This window comes from Antrostomus carolinensis, unplaced genomic scaffold, assembly GCF_000700745.2.
Source record: "Antrostomus carolinensis isolate BGI_N321 unplaced genomic scaffold, ASM70074v2 scaffold14816, whole genome shotgun sequence".
Lineage (NCBI taxonomy): Eukaryota > Metazoa > Chordata > Aves > Caprimulgiformes > Caprimulgidae > Antrostomus > Antrostomus carolinensis.
In genome coordinates this window covers 1-17451 of record NW_010324043.1, presented here as the reverse complement: position 1 = coordinate 17451, position 17451 = coordinate 1, and the positions used below count along the sequence as shown (strand labels likewise).

The window sequence follows — 17451 nt, the reverse complement described above, 5'->3', positions numbered from 1 at the left end:
ATACAAATGAATCATGACTGCATTTTATGAACTCCTAAGAATATTTGTGCACATTTTATATTTAGCAAAATCTGCCTAATTTTAATCTGGGGCTTAAGTCTGGCTACCAGTATTGTCTTTGTCATACTGTGTCATAGTGTGCTATAGAAGTGGATTTGCAGCAGGAAACTGTTGGCAATGAAGCCTGGTGTCCACGCTATCCATGTTGTGGGGGATTACTTTGAAGTAGCCTTAGTCTGGATGCATGTTAGCAGTTGAAGCACGTCCATCCACTCACTGGTTTGGTTTCACACACTCCAGGACCATTCTGCAACTGAAGCTTGGCAATTGGAGACCATAGGGATAGTTGTTTAAAAACATTCTCCTGATCCAGAACAAAGCACTAACAAAGGCACACCAGATGAAGCTCAGTTCCCCATCACCTTGTTGTTTCTCGTCTTATGTTCTCCTAACTGAAGCACTTATGTTTAAAATCAAGATGAGAAGGATTTAGCCCTTAAAGAGTACAGCTAGGTAAAAGAATATGCTTGATCATTCAAGGTCCAGAGAGTTTTTCATAAACACTCTCCAATGAAGTTCTGAAATTGCTGAAAAAGAAAACTGTGGTTATTCAGTGCCCAAGATCCTTATGTTTTCTATTAAATTGTTGGCTGGCTGTGTGCAAACAAGTCACGATGTTAGCTTCAGCTAGTAGAAACAGGTGCCACTCCAGTTAGCACAGTGCAGGTTTGGCAATGAGCAGCAGCAGAGGGCGGCTATTAACTTACACAGTTCTTTTCAATCTCTACTTCTTTTCTTTCCAAGCAGCAGGTTTCAGTTGCCCTGACTGTTCTCACCATCTCCACTCTCACTGTCAACAAAGAATGGAGCCCTGATTTTCATGGCCGAGTATTTTAGCGAGTACCACATCCCATGCCACGTAGACCAAACTATGCCATTGTCATGGGATCCATTGTACCTTCCTGTTCTGTAGTATCGTCCATTGAGGTTTACAGCATGGCACCTTGTAACAATGTAGGAGAGGGAAAATGGAGATTAGTTTAGCGTGGGAAGACATTGCATCATTACAGTGAAGTACAATTGTCACACAGCACACATTTGGAAATACCAGGGTGGGATTCATCGACAGGTTCAGGCACCTAGATGTATCTGTCTGTACTAAACTGGTTCTCTACTATAGTCTGTGGAGGTCTGGTTAATGCATTTAATGGAGGCCAGAGAATTAGGTGGGTCATCCTAAAGTAGACACCCATGCTTGACACATAATTCAACCCATTGACTCCTTCAAGTCAGTAGGGCCATGATTCAGTTGCCTAGACAGAGGGGTGTAGTGCCATTTAGTAGGCTCTAGCTCCAGTGTAGGCAGCTATGTATTGACACCTAAAAATGCAGATGCCTTTTAATCAAAGTAAATCCCACTATTTATATACATTTTTGTAACTCCACTGATTTAAATTTGCGTGGGATGAGGGCCTGGTCAAAGAGGCAGCTCATCTTGCACTAAAGCAGAGAAGAACCAAGAGCTGTGTGTCATGTCCATGCTCCCAGGGCAGGTGAACCTGAGTCCCTGTCTGTTGGTGTGTGGGGTATGCCCAACTAGCAAACATACCATCAGGACTATTAAGGGGTAGCTCACCCCCTAGACGTGCTCTACAACAGAGAAATATCTTTTGTACATACTTCACCTTGCAGTGGCTACAATTACTTTCTTTCCTGGGATATAACCCAAAGCACATGGAAGAATTTAATTGTGCTCTTTTCCTTCCAGGTCATTCCCCACTGTGCATTTACTCTGACTCATTTGCTGTCCTAGTTTTTAGCTGGGAGAGAGCTAGGTTTCTTTTTAGAAGCTAGAATAGTTCTGTGTTTTGGTTTCAGCCTGGGATTTGTTATGAGGGAAACATTGATAACATACCAATGTTTTCATTTTTGTCGCTGAAAGTGAAGGTCTTCATGCTTTGTTAGTTTACAAGCGCAAGATCTTAGGGGGCGAGGAATATTTAAATTAATAAGCTAAATTGGCATTTGGATATGCCAGTGGGATATTCCATATCATGTAACGTCATGTCCAGTATATCAGTGAGGGTCTCTTCCTCTTTTGGCTCTCTCTGACTTTCACTCGGGCTCTCACTTTTCCGGGATTGCGGTTTTGGTTCAGGATTGTCACTCCTCCAGGTTCGTTATCTGGGAACGGGCTGGGCTTGGTTGGCAGGTGGTGGGCAATTGCACTGTGTATCACTCATTTACATATTTAATTACTAGTATTACTATTATTATTATCTTGATATCAGTATTATTTTAAGTTTTGTTTTATTTCAATTATTCAACTATTCTTATCTCAATCTATGAGTCGCCTTGCCCTTGCCCCCAGTTCTCTACCCTATCCCCTGGGCTGGGGGGAATGAGTGAACGGCTGTGTTTGGCTGCTAGCCAAGTGAAACCACCACGTTTGCTTAATATGAGTGCAACTTACCTGTGGCCCAGTTTCTTAAAATGAATGCAACTTACCTGCTTTGCTTCATAACGAAAGAAGCAGATTGCTTTCCTTTCAGGATCTGTAGGTGTGAACATCTTAGATTTGGCTGTGTGAGGTGGCAAACACACACAGCAACCTCCAGCTGCTGTAAGGCAGGCAAGTCCTCTTGGCTGTACAACCACCCACACCCTACACATCTGAGAGGAATCAGCTGTTTTCCATACCTGTTAAACCACCAACCGCCCTTGTTCTCTAATGCGCAGTTGCCTGCAAGGAATCGATCATGATCTTTGTCAGATGTGGTGAACTGCATCCCTCTGTGAGAGGCTGACCACTGATCTTCAAAATTGCTCCCACCAGACAGAGCGTCGCCAGTGTTACCAGAATAGGTGCCAAACCATAACCTGTAATTGTCCTGCAAAAATATGTGAAACATGGCTTTGGTATCAGCTCTTTCTGCCCTTCCTCCTATTTTTTAGATCAAATTTGCTCTAGTCATTGTATCTGCTATCAAAGGCATGACTGTTGAAGTCAAGGGTGACTTTTGGACGTGCTTTAATGATCCCAGTGTAGATCACTACAGGATTTAAACTTCCAGATTGCTAGTTACTGCTGCTGCTACAAAGGTCTTCAGGCTTTATTGTCTTTCAGTAACCATTTGATACACTATACAACAAGCTGGAAGGCTCTTCCTAGCTCATCAAGAACAATTTGGCAGGAAACTGTGCCAACTAGTTGGCATAAACTGATCAGTTCATAAACTGATGAGTTCATAAACTGATCAGTTGTTCATCAAGAATAACTCCGTAGTAATTTTGCTCCTCCAAGAACTAGAAGCCATCTTGATTTCTAGCTAAATGTTCCTGTCCTTGTAGGAATACTTAGAAGAATAATTCCATTGTGCACAGCTAACAGACCTAAGAGACACTTGATAAGAGATGGATGATGGATGCAAACCTCATGAAGTTCAACAATGCCAAGTGCAAGGTCCTGCACCTGGGTTGGGGCAACCCCAGGCACAAATACAGGCTGGGTGGAGAATGGATTGAGAGCAGCCTTGAGGAGAAGGACTTGGGAGTACTGGTGGACAAGCAGCTCGACGTGAGCAGGCGATGTGTGCTCATAGCCCAGAAGGCCAACTCTATCCTGGGCTGCATCAAGAGAAGCGTGGCCAGCAGGTCGAGGGAGGTGATTTTGTCCTACTCAAATCTTGTGAGACCCCACCTGGAGTACTGCGTCCAGTTCTGGGGCCCCCAATGTAAGAAGGACATGGACTTACTAGAGTGAGTCCAGAGAAGGGCCACAAGGATGATCAGAGGGCTGGAGCACCTCTCCTATGAGGACAGGCTGAGAGAGTTGGGACTGTTCAGCCTGGAGAAGGGAAGGCTCCAGGGAGACCTTATTGCAGCCTTCCAATACCTGAAGGGGCTACAGGAAGGCTGGGGAGGGACTTTTTCCAAGGGCATGTAGCGATAGAACAAGGGACAATGGCTTTAAACTGGAAGAAGGTAGGTTTAGATTCTTTCCTGTGAGGGTGGTGAGACACTGGAACAGGTTGCCCAAGGAAGTTGTGGATGCCCCCTCCCTGGAAGTGTTTAAGGCCAGGTTGGATGAGGCTTTGAGCAACCTGGTCTAGTGGAAGATGTCCCTGCTCATGGCAGGGGGTTTGGAACTAGATGATCTTTAATGTCCCTTCCAACCCAAACCATTCTATGATTCTATGATTACTTTTGTGGTGTGGGCTTTTTCCCATCATCATATTCCACTTTTATTTATTAAAAATAGCTTTAAGGTATTAAAATGCAGCTGTTTGAACTTTTCATAAGGAAACTCTAATTGCAAACTTTATGTAATGCATACATTTCTGGAGCAGTGATGGAGATGGAACTAGGACTGGTCTGTGCAATGGAACTCATGTCCTTGAGTATTCAGGCTACTTACACGTGGTGTTCAGAAAGGCGGCCCTGCGAAGAGCAGCACCTGCAGTGAGCAGGACACTGTCTCAAGCTAGAACGCACACATGGAAGTACAGGGATGTGTCTGTCTTTGGGTTTTCTGTGTCTGTAGCACTAAGTGTAGTGCTACGGGTACCACTCTTCAAGTTGGGAACTTAAAACTGCTCTTTCAAGGCTTTGATTAGAGTTCACTGTTTTCTTTTTAAACAAAGTAGAGAGGATTTGTTCTGGTTACTGCCTTTTATGTGACAGTCTGAAACACCCTCCCAGGAAGCAGGAGAACAGGATTCAGTTTCCTTGCAGAGGTTCAGATCATTATCTCCTCCCTCATGGAGGGCTCCTTTAACCATGAGGCTGGAGGCAAATGCATGTGGGAATCCCTGTGCCCTGTGGCAGAGAGCTGCTCTCTGTGCAGCAGCAGAGTTAGCAAGAGAGCACGCACGTGTACGTGTGGTCCTGTCACCCGGTGGCTCGGGCACTCAGGGGTTGTGAAGGAAGAAGTTCCAGGCATACATCCCTGCTCCCAGATAAGCTTTGCAGAGCTGTAATTACAACCCTGATACTGAAGTCTGATGCTGCAGATGCCCCACCCTCCCAGATAAAACAAGCAAATCAACACTCTCCCCGTTTCTTACCTGCTCATTTGCAAGCTGGAAATTTTCATAGATTGCATAACGTTTTTCCCCGTGCCAGTCCATCAGGTCAATCTTTAATGAGATCTCTCCTAAACACAAAGCCATGTCCTGTTAAAATGAACTCTCACATGCAAATTGTAAAGAAATCTGTGGAGGGAAAATACTTGCACCTCTAGCGAGCAGGTCATAGATGTGGTCATTGCCCAGCCAGTATTCATCATTCTTGCCCTGGAATTTCCCAAATCCCAGTTTGTAATCATCCCATTTCCTGCAGTGAGATACAAATATCGGTTGCAGCATGTGAGGGAATTAGTTTGTGAGACTTAGCTATGGTAACAAGTAAAACTTCACCTGTGTCTCTAGACAAGGTTTTCTAAAAGTATCTGATTCGTTGCAAGCTGAGCTGAAATTTGTCACTCTGCCTTAGAAGTAAATACAACTCACAGCTTACTTCTCTCGTTAAACCTGTGCGCACACATATATTGGGATCAAACCTTCAAACTGTCAGATGCAGTGCTCACAGAATAAGGTTGTCAATTAGATGGAAAGCAGCAGCTGTCATATTGGTCTCAGCAAAGCATCTGATACCATTCTTCAGCAAGTCATAATTCAAATGCACTCCTAGTTGGAAATTAATTTTGCAGTCTAAAATATGCTACAATCTTGGATGTATGGTGTGGTATGGTGAAGAATCAGAAACTGAATAGAAGCTGCAAACAAAAGCTTCCAGATGAAGAGAAAAGGAAAATATCTGGGTTTTCTTTGTGCTCCTTTTCCATTTAAATCTGTTTTTGATTCATTGACCATTCTCACCTCTGCTTTTTTGCAGGATCACTGTCTGGATGTGGCAACTTTTCCTTCAAAAATATTTACTTACTTTTCGTCAGTATTCTCTGAGTTCATCTTTCTAAAAGAAATCTCCTGCTATTATTTTCTTCTCATAATTTCATTCTCTCAAAATCTCCTCTGTTATTTATGTATTACCTTTGATATTCACATATACTTCCTGTGAATCATAATTTCCAGCTCTACTAACCCCATGTTTATTCCCTCTCTCATGTTGTTATTAGGGATATTAGTTCTGCCTGACCTACATACCAGTCAGTGCTCCTCTTCAGGATGTTTTTCATTCACATGTGCTGAGAGCTGAACTACCATGGCTAGTTAGTTAGCTACCATTCTTTGGGCAAGCCAGCTTAAAGCCAGTTGAGGTAGCTTTGCAGTGGACTGCACTCACTGAAAGAGGCACTAAATATGCCCTGAAATTGCATGTGCTGTGATAGTGAATTAATCTGCATGGGAATGTTTCTTCTTTACTGTGCTACCAGAAAATCTTTCCTCCTGGAGATTTCCAGGTGAAAGTTATCTCTCTGGGATTTTCGCATAGAGAAAGAACAATCTGGACCAGTGGTTTGGCTTATTTTTTAATTATCTGAATAAAGAAATAAATGTTACACCATGCTGAAAATGATTCCCAGTATGAGAACAGACATTAATGTTTATAAATATGTTAAGGGCAGATGTCAGGAGGATGGAGCCAGGCTCTTCTCAGTGATGCCCAGTGGTAGGACAAGGGGCAATGGGTGTGAGCTGGAACACAGGAGGTTCCGCTTAAACTTGAGAAGAAACTTCTTTACAGTGAGGGTGACAGAGCCCTGGGACAGGCTGCCCAGGGAGGTTGTGGAGTCTCCTTCTCTGGAGACATTCAAAATCCTGGACACCTTCCTGTGTGATCTCATTTAGGTTCCTGCTCTGGCAGGGGGATTGGACTAGATGATCTTTTGAGGTCCCTTCCAATCCCTGACATTCTGTGATTCTGTGATTATGTTTAATAGGTCTCAGTCTATGTGCTGGCAGCAGATGCCTGCCACTTTGGAGCCCTCAGCAGTCCCCAATAATGATAAAACAAATATGCACACATGTACACCCTTACCCAAATGCAGAGAAGCCATGGAAAAGGCTTTATAGGTCCATTTTGAAAATGGCCTCCTGCTGCCAACGTGTACCCCCACGTTAACCTAATGCACAGAGTTATCTTCACTAAAGCATAGTCTTGCATATCCTGCTTCTGAAATGTTGAGTTCCGACAGGCAGCAGGACAGAGGGTGGCAGCTGGAGACCTGACTGTGAGCCCTGTTGATTCAACCATGGTGCACCCACCTGTTGAAATTCTCCTTGCCATTACTCCGCCGCTGAATGACGGTCCAGCCCTCACCATCAGACATGTCACAGTATGCCAGGAAGGGGTCTTGGTCTGCTCTAGGCCTGATCCGGTAGTAGCCGTTTGTAGCCTTCTTCCGATTATACAGTGCAGAGCAATCTAGGCACAACAGTATCAGTTTGTTAAACAGGGCAGGGGGATGGCAAAGGGGTACGTGCAGCCAAGAGAAAACATTGCTGAGAGACTGTGTGGGACAAGGACACTTGGCCAGGCTGTGTAATAGCTCTGCAGGCCTTGCAAAGGCAAAGCAAATGGTTCATAAGGTAGTAGCAATGCTGCTTTGCAAAATGCTGGGCCCGATGAAGAGCAGCAAGGCTTGAGAACCCATGCCCTCTGAGGGAGTCATTCCCAAATCTTTGGTGAGATATGGGCCAGCTGCAGCTCAGGCTGGGGCTATAGCATGGACATGACACAGGACCAGGACCAGCTCTGTCAGCAGGATCATTTGCAGGGAAGCTAATTTCCATGTGGAAGGTAACCTCAGCTGTACTTCAGACTGTATTGGGGCCCAAAATTGCTAAAATGAGAGGCTGAGTTCCTGTGACTAGCTCTACCACGGCTGTATCAGGAGAGCGCCTTTCAGGACCTCAGTGTTTCACACTTTCAGTGTAATGCTCATGAAGGAGAAAATCTTGGCCACAGGCCATGATTCCAGTTATGACCATGTTCTCAAAGTGATACCAAGGAACAGAGAACGCACACCTGCTACTGTGCCACAGAAGTGATTGAGGAGCCAAGGAACAGGGAGCCTGGGCTCCTCCAAATAGTTTTCAGTGCCCGCAGCTGAGCCAGGCACTCTGGGCTCCCATAAGTCACTCAGGGGAAATGGGTTCTTCCAGAGCAAGACCTACCTCTTCCTAAAGCAGGTATCTAAAGCAGGTCTGATGGAAAACAGCTAAGAGGTGCCTGTTCCTCTCTGCACCAGAGTCCCAGGTGAGGAGCCCAGCTGCAGGTGTCTGCTTTGTACCTGGGCGGTAGCTGCTTAAAGCTGGGGCAACTGACTCCAGCCCTGGGAATGTCTGCTGGTACCAGGGCCAGCAGTCTGCCCTTCTCCTTCCCATGTATCTGACTGCATTTTAAAACACAATCCACTTTAAAAATTCTAAAACTTTTATCCGAAATAAAATATGACACATGGGGCACTTCAAGGAGAAATAAACATTGTGGCAAGCTGAAATTTCCATATGTGCTACTGCAAGCCATACCTTGGTCATAGACTATCAAATTTCCACTGGTTGTGGGTAAATGCATCTCATGTTGCATGCTCCTGTTGCCTGAGAACAGCCCACTTTTTGTTCTATGGTAAGTGTTCTCCAGAATGTCCTTCAGTTGCAGCTCATATAAGTAATGCAAGTCTTGAAGGTGTTTTAACCTTTGTCTTAATTTATTGTTGTCTTGGAGGCAGATATCTTTTTCCTATGGAGAAAATAAAACAGAAAACCCCATGCTTCAGTCAATGGTAAGAACAGAGAGGCAGAGAAAGGACTGTCTCTTTCCTCTTGATCCTAACATGTCACACTGCCTCTGTGGATAAAGGCAATTTGATGGTGGTGTTTCTCTAAGATACATGAACTGTGCACTCAACATGGGCTGTTGAGTTGAACCCAAAGCTCTGGAAAAGAGCTTTCTGCAATGATCCTGCCACTGCTCAGAGCATCCCAGAATATGATCAGGTATGCAGAAAAGCACTTGGACAAAAATCATTCATCTTGATTCCCATTTAATGAATTCAAAGGGACTCTTTGCAGACTATTAAACTGCTCAGGGTAGTAAAAGGAGAAAAATCAGCTCTCGCACTGCAGCCTGTCCAAACCAGCGAGGTTTCAGAAGCGTCTTCTTGTAAAACTGGAAAATAAAAGAGTTGATATTTGGTGCAAATCAGCAGAAAGCAGTGAGCCTAGCAGGATCAGTGGAGTAGCTTCAGAGCTGCATTACCATAGCCAAGATCAGAATCTGGTCCACACTGACTGGGGTAAACATTTCCAGTGACAATCTAGTCTGTGGTTGGTGTTACTCAATTAAAAATGTAAGAAAATAGAACAAAGTATCTTCCAAGACAATCAAGCAAGCCTGTGCAGTAAGAATCAGTTGCTATTTTCACTTTGAGCAAGCTGGCTTGAGTGATACCAGGTCAGGACCAGTTCTAGGTATAAGCAAAACAAGCAGTTGCCCCGGACAGCAGACTGATGATCCTGCAGAAATGTGGCTTCCCAGCTGCCTCTTCCTTCTCCTAGGCCTGTTGGTTTTCCTCCACAGAGGATTTCCAGGCTGGAAGCACACAGGGACCTGCTGCAGACAACCCCAAGCTCGCCAAACTCTCCCTGCCAAAATCTGTACCTCCTTGGGATTGCCCAAGAGTAATTTGCTCATCAGAAGAGTATAGATTGCCTCAGACTATGCCTACGATGTCTTCTCCTTTCTGCTTTTTAAATTGCAATGAATAAATGAAGGCAGTTTTCCCCGAGGGAACAGAGCAGAGTATTTTTTTCAGTGGCCACAAGATCAATTTTTTGTTTCTTTAAGGGGTTTTTGTTGTTGGTTTTAATTCTTGGCAATGTCAGTCCAGCCATCCAGAAGGCTGCCCACCCTCTAATGCCATGAAAACCCTGTATAATCAAGACAGCAAGTGACCTTCCTTTAGCTGCAGGCAGACACCTTTTTGCTCTGCTCTTGCATGACCACGTCCCTTTTGTGGGGGAGCACATAACTCTGCATGACTGGGAATGATAAATCATTGAGTACAGACACTGGCTGAGAGATACGCACCGACAACCTGGGTGCAGGTGAACCAAAGCTGACCAGGAAAAGGAGCAGCAGTGACCAGGACATCATCATGCTTATTTCTCATCACCTGAAAAGAAGTATTAACACACTGTACTGAAGGTTTCTTTAGTTCCTCTCACGACTTAATCCCCTCTCACAATCACATTTAATTACCTGGAAAATGCTGCAGGACTTGTTAAGGAATTTGCTTGAAACTATAGGCAGTAAAAAATGGATGAAGTTGATCCCTAAGATGCACGTTAAGGAGAAGCTAAAACAGCAGTGCAGTGTGCTGACAGGGGGATCAAGTCTTGGGCCCAGGCTTCCCTGGAGAAATAAATACTGGGCATGACTCTCTGCCAGCCTCTGCCCCTTCTCTTGAGTGCCCACGCAGACAGGAAAGTTTCTCAGCAATAACGCCTCCTTGAAGCACTCCTTGCCAAACTGGTTGGCCAAAATCCTGCAGTCCTTATTCAGTCCAAAATCCCCAAAGTTAAGAGGAATTTTTCCTCCTGGTTGAGTGAGCATAGGCATTGCCCCTCCTCGGTCCATGGAGTGGTCTGCCAGGATGGGATTACCTTGGAGGTGAGGACAGAAGTCACACGTGGGACAGACTGGGCATGGGATAGTTTTTGCTTGGATTTCAGCGGGAGAGATCTCTGCTGCCGGCCTGCCCCAGCACACAGATGGGGCTTCAGTCAGAGAGTCTCAGCTCAAAAAAATGCTAAGTGACTGCCACTGGGAACACACAGCTGAGTGCGAGCAAACAGTACAAATTGTTCGCAGTGTGCTTGCATGGTGCTTTAAAAAAAAAAAAAAAAGAATTAAAAATTTCTGAAAAATAGGCTAAAACCAACTCCCCCGCTTCACATCTGGAAGTGCTGCAGAAACTTGGCTACCCAGCTCTATGCTCTCAGCGACGTGCTTTGTTTCAGCTACAGCTCTGTTAGCATCCCCGCAGCAGCTAATGCTAGGGCTGCTTCCAGAGCCAGCAAAGCCGCTGTGACAGGGGAGCCATCTGCCAAGCTGGGCAGGCCAGGGCCCAAGGCAAGCCCTGTGGAAGTCACTCATAAAAGATGTCCTGCAGGTGGGTGTCCCACCCAGCACGTGGCATTTTTTCAGCTCATAGAGAGAAGAGTTCAATATTACAGCAGGGGACCCCGGAGCCCGTGACCACTGGTGCTGTTCATTCACACTGCTCCGCGGCAGCCGTGCCAGTGGCTGCAGCACCAATGCTGAAATAGGAATTGGGCCCCACAGCACGTGGGCGGAGGCAAAAAGCTAACAGGAAGGATGGGTTTGAGCAACGGCTTCTGAAAACCAGACAGTGCAGACCAGAAGGAAAGAAAGCAACTTCATCTACACCTTTATCAACATGTATTAAATGCACATACCTGTAACGTGTGCTTTTCCTTCAGACCTCCTCCTGATAAGATTAGCTCCCTTAAAAGTCAGCTGCAAAATAAAGCAATCATAGACCTGGCTGCATTTCTAGAGGTCGATGATTTCCTCTCCAGATGGCCCACATCAAGGGCGCAGACACAGAACGTTTCACAGCGCTAGGCAGCTCCACAGAAAAGACACTTGCAATTCCTCACCTGAAAGAGTTACCCAAACCCTGAGTTATCTGTTGTTACCCAATACTCATCCTGCTGCTTCTCACTGAGGATAAACAAGTTAGGTTTCTATCAGCGGTGCTCTTCAAAGGAGAGGGGCTCTGCTGGTTGTGCACCATTACCCACCTCATTTGACTAGGAAGCTCAACCAAGGCAGACTTCTTTAAGTGTTTATATGAATCACTCAGACTAATGCTCCCTGTGGGAGTTTTATCTCACATTTAATACAGCCAGGCTCATTTCAGTAAGTCCTGCAAGGTGGAAATAACGCAGCTTTTCCCTTCAGCATTCCTTTTGCTGTTTAATCTGGTTTATATGTAAAAGCACAGCACAGCTGTAACGCCAAAGGAGCTGCAAATCTGAAGCAAGATGCGAACACAGGGGTATTAAGCAAGATTCGCTATTTGACTGAAATCTCAGGAGGTTTGCGGTTGTGTAACTCTCCTCTGAGCTGGATGATTAGATTTTCTAGTTAACACAAACAGGGACATTTGTGGAAGAGAGTAGAAAAAAACCCAAACAAACAGATGGGTGCCTCCCTTTGCATTATGGCCAAGGAATTATGGATTATTTTAAAGCAAACAGCAGGAACGTTCTGTTTCACAGAGCTGTGTTCAGAGGAGAGACTGTGCGGCCAAAAGGCAAGGCACATAAGCCCATTGTAAACTTCTGTGTTAATCTCCAGGAAAGCAGGACTGTCCAGCTCTTACCAAGTACAGCAACGCTATTTATTTCTTAAAAATGGCATTCCTCTTCTCCTGCAAGAACCGCTGACCCATTTCACTGCCAAAGGATTATGTAAACAGTGCTTTTCTTCTCACTTGCTCTCTACCTCCAGTTTTAGGCTGGTTTTGGCAGCTGTGAAATTAAATGAGTGAAATGTCTCCTCTCCTCCATAGTGGGTACTTGGTCCTTTCTCCCACGCCTTCTGCCAGTACCTGCAGCCGACTGCGGGGTGCTGGGGTTCCATGCTCCTGAGCACAGGGGGGCTGCACACCATCCCCTGGGGCTGTCAGCCACAGCAGCATCTCTTTCTCAGCTGGAGCCAGCCAGGCAGCGCTTGAGACACTGCACACCAATTAATGCTCTTGCCTAGATGGCTGATGTCCTCCTTGACCCACGAGCACCTCTCAGTCCTGAGTGGGATGGGCGATGGACCTGGGTCTGCAGTGGCAGTGTTGGAGTCCCGGTGTGCCCAGCACGGTCAGCCCCCACAGCTGTCTGCAGGGCCCTACGGCCAGGGAGCATCGAGCAGCGCGTCTCTAACTCCTGCTGGTCCCTGGGGAGGAGGGGGTGCTGGAGCTGCAGTCTTGATGGGACTCACACATGGATGTTAAGTGACTGCAACTTTGCAGAAGCAGGACTCAAAGTCCAAATCTCCTTCAGGGACACCCCAAGAGCCTCTCAGAACCAAGATACCTGGAGCATTCTCATGCTCTCTCAAGGACTCCACCAGTGTTAGCCTCACCAATATCTACATGTGAAAAACTCAGTCAGCTGGAACATGTTTCTTGCATACCTGTGACACAATGAACTTATTTTCTCAGGCTAGATGAAGCTTTAGGAATATCGGAAGCACAAGCAAGGGATTTCCATGAGGTTGAGCTCATGTGCGATGGGTCTAGCAGGAGGGTATGTTCATGTGCAGCTCCACTGGCCCAGAGCTAAAATAATCAAGTAATCATAAAGAACATGGACATTCTGTGACCGCTGATGTTGTTTCCTCACAGATGTTGAAGTCCCGAGGCAGTGGGACTGTAAATGCTTTTCTTTTTTTCTGTTTTTTGGTTGTTTTTTTTTCCTGGAATACTCATACTTCACACATTCTGCAGTGCAAATTCCTGCTTAGTTACTTGGAAGGAGATCAAATTCCCTCTTAATACACACAGTGATCTTGTCAGCAAATAATAAGAGTTTCATTAACTAAAAACCTCCCCACCCTGCTCTCCTCCACTCTCCTTCCAGCAAAAGTAGGTAGGTGCTGAATAACAGTCATAAAAAACTATTATACACACATTAAATGCACAGCCAGCACAGCAAACTGATGGATAAATATGGATGAAGAGAGTGGCTCTTGATATTGCTGCAATCATGGGGTGCCGAGCTCCCCCAGAAAGGATGGTTCAGGATGAAGACATGAAGATGACACCTGATGAACATTCACCGCCCCCAGGGCCCAATGGAACATCACTGCAGCTGGAAGACAGCGGTGGCATCTCAAAACTCTCCCAAGACAAGCCCCTTGTGGTTTGTTTGTTCTTAAAGGGGGAAGGGAAGAAATGAGGTGGATTGCTTCAGACTCCAAAGGAGGTATAGAGACATGAGGGTTTCACAGCAAGAGTCTGACTGTCCAGCTGGGCCCTAGGAAAATTCAGAGTAGTCTGAGCCAGCTCCAAGGGAAACATTTCATTTGCATTCAATCCAAGTGCTTTATGCATTTGCCGTTATATTTATACTTCTCTATCACGTCCCACCTTCCATGAACATCATGCTCACTGGGAGACACTGTGGGTCAGGCTCCTTTGCAGGTGTGGAGGTACCAGGGGCCTGCAGGCTCTCCGTGTGTGAGCTACTATACCTCTTCTGTAGGAACCTGGGCTGCCAGGTTTTTTAAGTCAGTGTATGAGATCTAAAAGAAATATTTAATTTTTTTTTAATCTAACAATAAAGGATTTCATTAAAAGTAAGATAAATTTAAAACATCAGGATGACATCAGCTGCCATAGTTTCAATCTACAAAATAACCGAAACCAGCATATGTGCGTTAAAAGTCTGTGGTTTGTTAGTAAGGAATAACGACAGAAATCTGTGTACAAAGGAGTAATGGAAGACCATGAAACACGCTAGATCTGAATGTTTTGATAATGTTCAAAGAGCAAAGACATCATTCAGTCTAACTAATGAGTCTCTCTGCAGCCTATGAGTATTTAATGGGTTGACACAACAAATGTAATTAGTTTGTAAGTTCCTGAGGGCAAGCACAGGTCCGAGCGGATCTCACTTACCTCAGGAATAGCTGTACCAAAGGGAATTAGTCACAAGGCCAGAGGGAGTATGTGGATTATCTGCGTGATCTTCTACCTACCTCAGGTCAGAGAACTCCCCTGACCCAATTCACTCCCATTTGAACTAGAGCATCTCTTTGAGAAAAAGACATTTTGGTGTAAAACAGCCAGTGCTGAAGAACCAGCCACAGACATTAGCATGCTCTTCCACAACTAAATTACCCATTGTTAATTATTATTGGTTTTGTCCTGAGTCTGAATCTGCCAAGTCTCATCCTGCAGCCTTTTAATCTCATTATGCCTTACTCTGCGAAAGGGAAGAACCCTCTGCTGCCAAAAGTCTTTTTCCCTGCTTAAGACTAGGGCCAAGTATCTAACAAGCTGTATGGCTGCCCCTGCCTGGAAACCCAAACCCCAGTGACCTATTCCAGCTGCGGGCGTATGTGTTGGGGGAAAGCCAGCAAGGTCACAGAGCAGGGGGTTGCACAGACCTTGTCCTGGGCAAGGCTGGGCACCACAGCATGAGCACATCCTCAGAAAAGAGCACTAGTGGGTAGAGCACTCAGCTGGCATGGGGAAGGAGGAAGGACAAGAGCAGGTTCTGCTCCTGTAGTGATTTTTTTCAGGGCTGTTTAATGCAGAAGGCATACACAGAGGCAACAAGAGTTGTGGGTGGTGTATGGCAGTGTGTGGTGGAGGTCTCATTGGGCTTGTTGAGGGGGCTCCAGGGACTACAATACTCCTCTGCCTAGATTTGGGATCCTGTTCCAACCTAGCCAGGCACAAGAAGCAGAGATAAGTGGACAGGACAGTCCAGGGCACACACAGGTACAAAACTGCAGGTTCTGGGTGGATCTCTGCAGCCCAACAGAAAGGTGCTCAATCAATTTAATTGCTTCTAGGCAGCTGCTGAACAAGTACCTTCCTAGAGCTAAATTTTGAAGCTTTAAGTCTGCTTACACCCTTTTTTGGGCACCTAGACATTTTTCTAGATCCAGTCCTGACTGACTGTGACTATGTCACTTGTTACCTTTTCTTTCATACAAGGGACAGCTTTGAGGTCCTCGACCCAAGTGTAATGAGGAGCACTTCATAGCCTTTTATTCATATCATGGTTCTTCCCTCTTTCTTCCAAAGTTGTGGTTGCCAGGACTGGAGAGCCGAGAGTGCACAGGAGCCAAGTAAAATTCTCAAGCAGTGTTTCCAACCCAACATCTTTTCTGTTTGTGGATCCAAGGATCCTGTTATTCCTTTTGCCACAGACCATGTGCCAAAATCACCTGTGGTTGGCTATGCTCTGCTGCTGCCTCAGGACTTTTCAGAGTTACCTTTTTCATAGTGCAGTCACTGGTGCTCCAAGTCTGACCTGCCATGGTGTTACTCCGTGCAATCAGGATGATTGTGATTTGCAACACATGCGAAGTTAGTTAAGAAATGTGTGATTGCTTTTTTACAGAATCACAGAATCACAGAATGTCAGGGATTGGAAGGGATCTCAAAAGATCATCTAGTCCAATCCCCCTGCCGGAGCAGGAACACCTAGATGAGATCACACAGGAAGGTGTCCAGGCGGGTTTTGAATGTCTCCAGAGAAGGAGACTCCACAACCTCCCTGGGCAACCTGTTCCAGTGCTCTGTCACCCTCACTGTAAAGAAGTTCCTTCTGAAATTTAAGTGGAACCTCCTGTGTTCCAGCTCACACCCATTGCCCCTTGTCCTACCATTGGACATCACTGAGAAGAGCCTGGCTCCACATCCTCCTGACATTTGCCCTTAACATATTTATAAACATTAATTAGGTCTCCCCTCAGTCTTCTCCAAGCTAAAGAGACCCAGCTCCCTCAGCCTTTCCTCATAAGGGAGATGTTCCACTCCCTTAATCATCTTGGTGGCTCTGCGCTGGACTCTCTCAAGCAGTTACATGACATGTACACACATACCCCAAGCAGGTGGCAAGTCACAGTGACAGCCAATAGGACTGTAAATAGACCAAAGGTTTCTTTTAAAGATGTTGCATGGTCCTTCAGCTGCCAAGGGCTAAAAACCATCATCCTGAGGTCCTTTGTTCCTAGACTGACAGTGGATATATGGAAATGCAGGATGCTCGCTCAACTGCACTTGCCAGATGTTCCAATTTACTCAGCGCTAGGCAGCCATTCTTCTTCCATCCGACCACTTTTCCAACTTCTATGTCAGCTGCAAACTTCATCACTTGGGATTTTATCTGGGGGATGGTTTAAAACCAAACAGCACAACACAACATTAAACAGCAAACAGACAACACCCAATCCTGGCAGAATTTCTCTGGAAATAAATTGCTTAAGGATGGTTCTCTTTTCGGTTATTTCAAGACTTGTGTGCTGGGTTTTCACCAACGTTAATCAGACTGAGTTTATAGTCTTCTACCTTTTGAAACAAATGTGATTCAGGAATTATTTACCCTAATCCCATGTTGATTGGCATTTTTTATCATCATCATCATCATCACTAAGATTCTTTAGTATTTTATTAGTTGAAGCCTCTGTCTACTCTGTTCTCATTTCATCTGGGAGCAAAGCCAAGCTGACAGATCTATCATCATCAGGTCATCTGATCCACCTGCTTTTAATATTGACAGATAATTGATTTTTTTCCCCACTTATCTCCATATTTTTGCTATCCCAAGACTTAATAAACATAAAATTATTTTTCTTGGTCATCTCTCTTAAGAGTATCACATATAAATGAGTCATACTTACCGATTTTAAAATCTGTCAAGTTGAGAGATTCTGTTTACCACC

At 45.3% G+C, this 17451-nt stretch overlaps 1 protein-coding gene across 1 annotated transcript; it reads right to left on the bottom strand.

Moving 5' to 3' along the window:
- Nucleotides 1–813: 813 nt before the first annotated feature.
- On the bottom strand, nucleotides 814–11491 carry LOC104527163 (fibrinogen-like protein 1). Its single transcript, XM_010170808.1, has 8 exons — nucleotides 11445–11491; nucleotides 10054–10138; nucleotides 8493–8703; nucleotides 7227–7386; nucleotides 5237–5334; nucleotides 5067–5155; nucleotides 2701–2891; nucleotides 814–1003 (listed from the first exon to the last, which is right to left on the bottom strand). Exons 2-8 carry the CDS (start codon nucleotides 10120–10122, stop codon nucleotides 814–816), a joined length of 1008 nt encoding a protein of 335 aa, XP_010169110.1. The 5' UTR covers nucleotides 10123–10138; nucleotides 11445–11491.
- Nucleotides 11492–17451: the final 5960 nt, after the last annotated feature.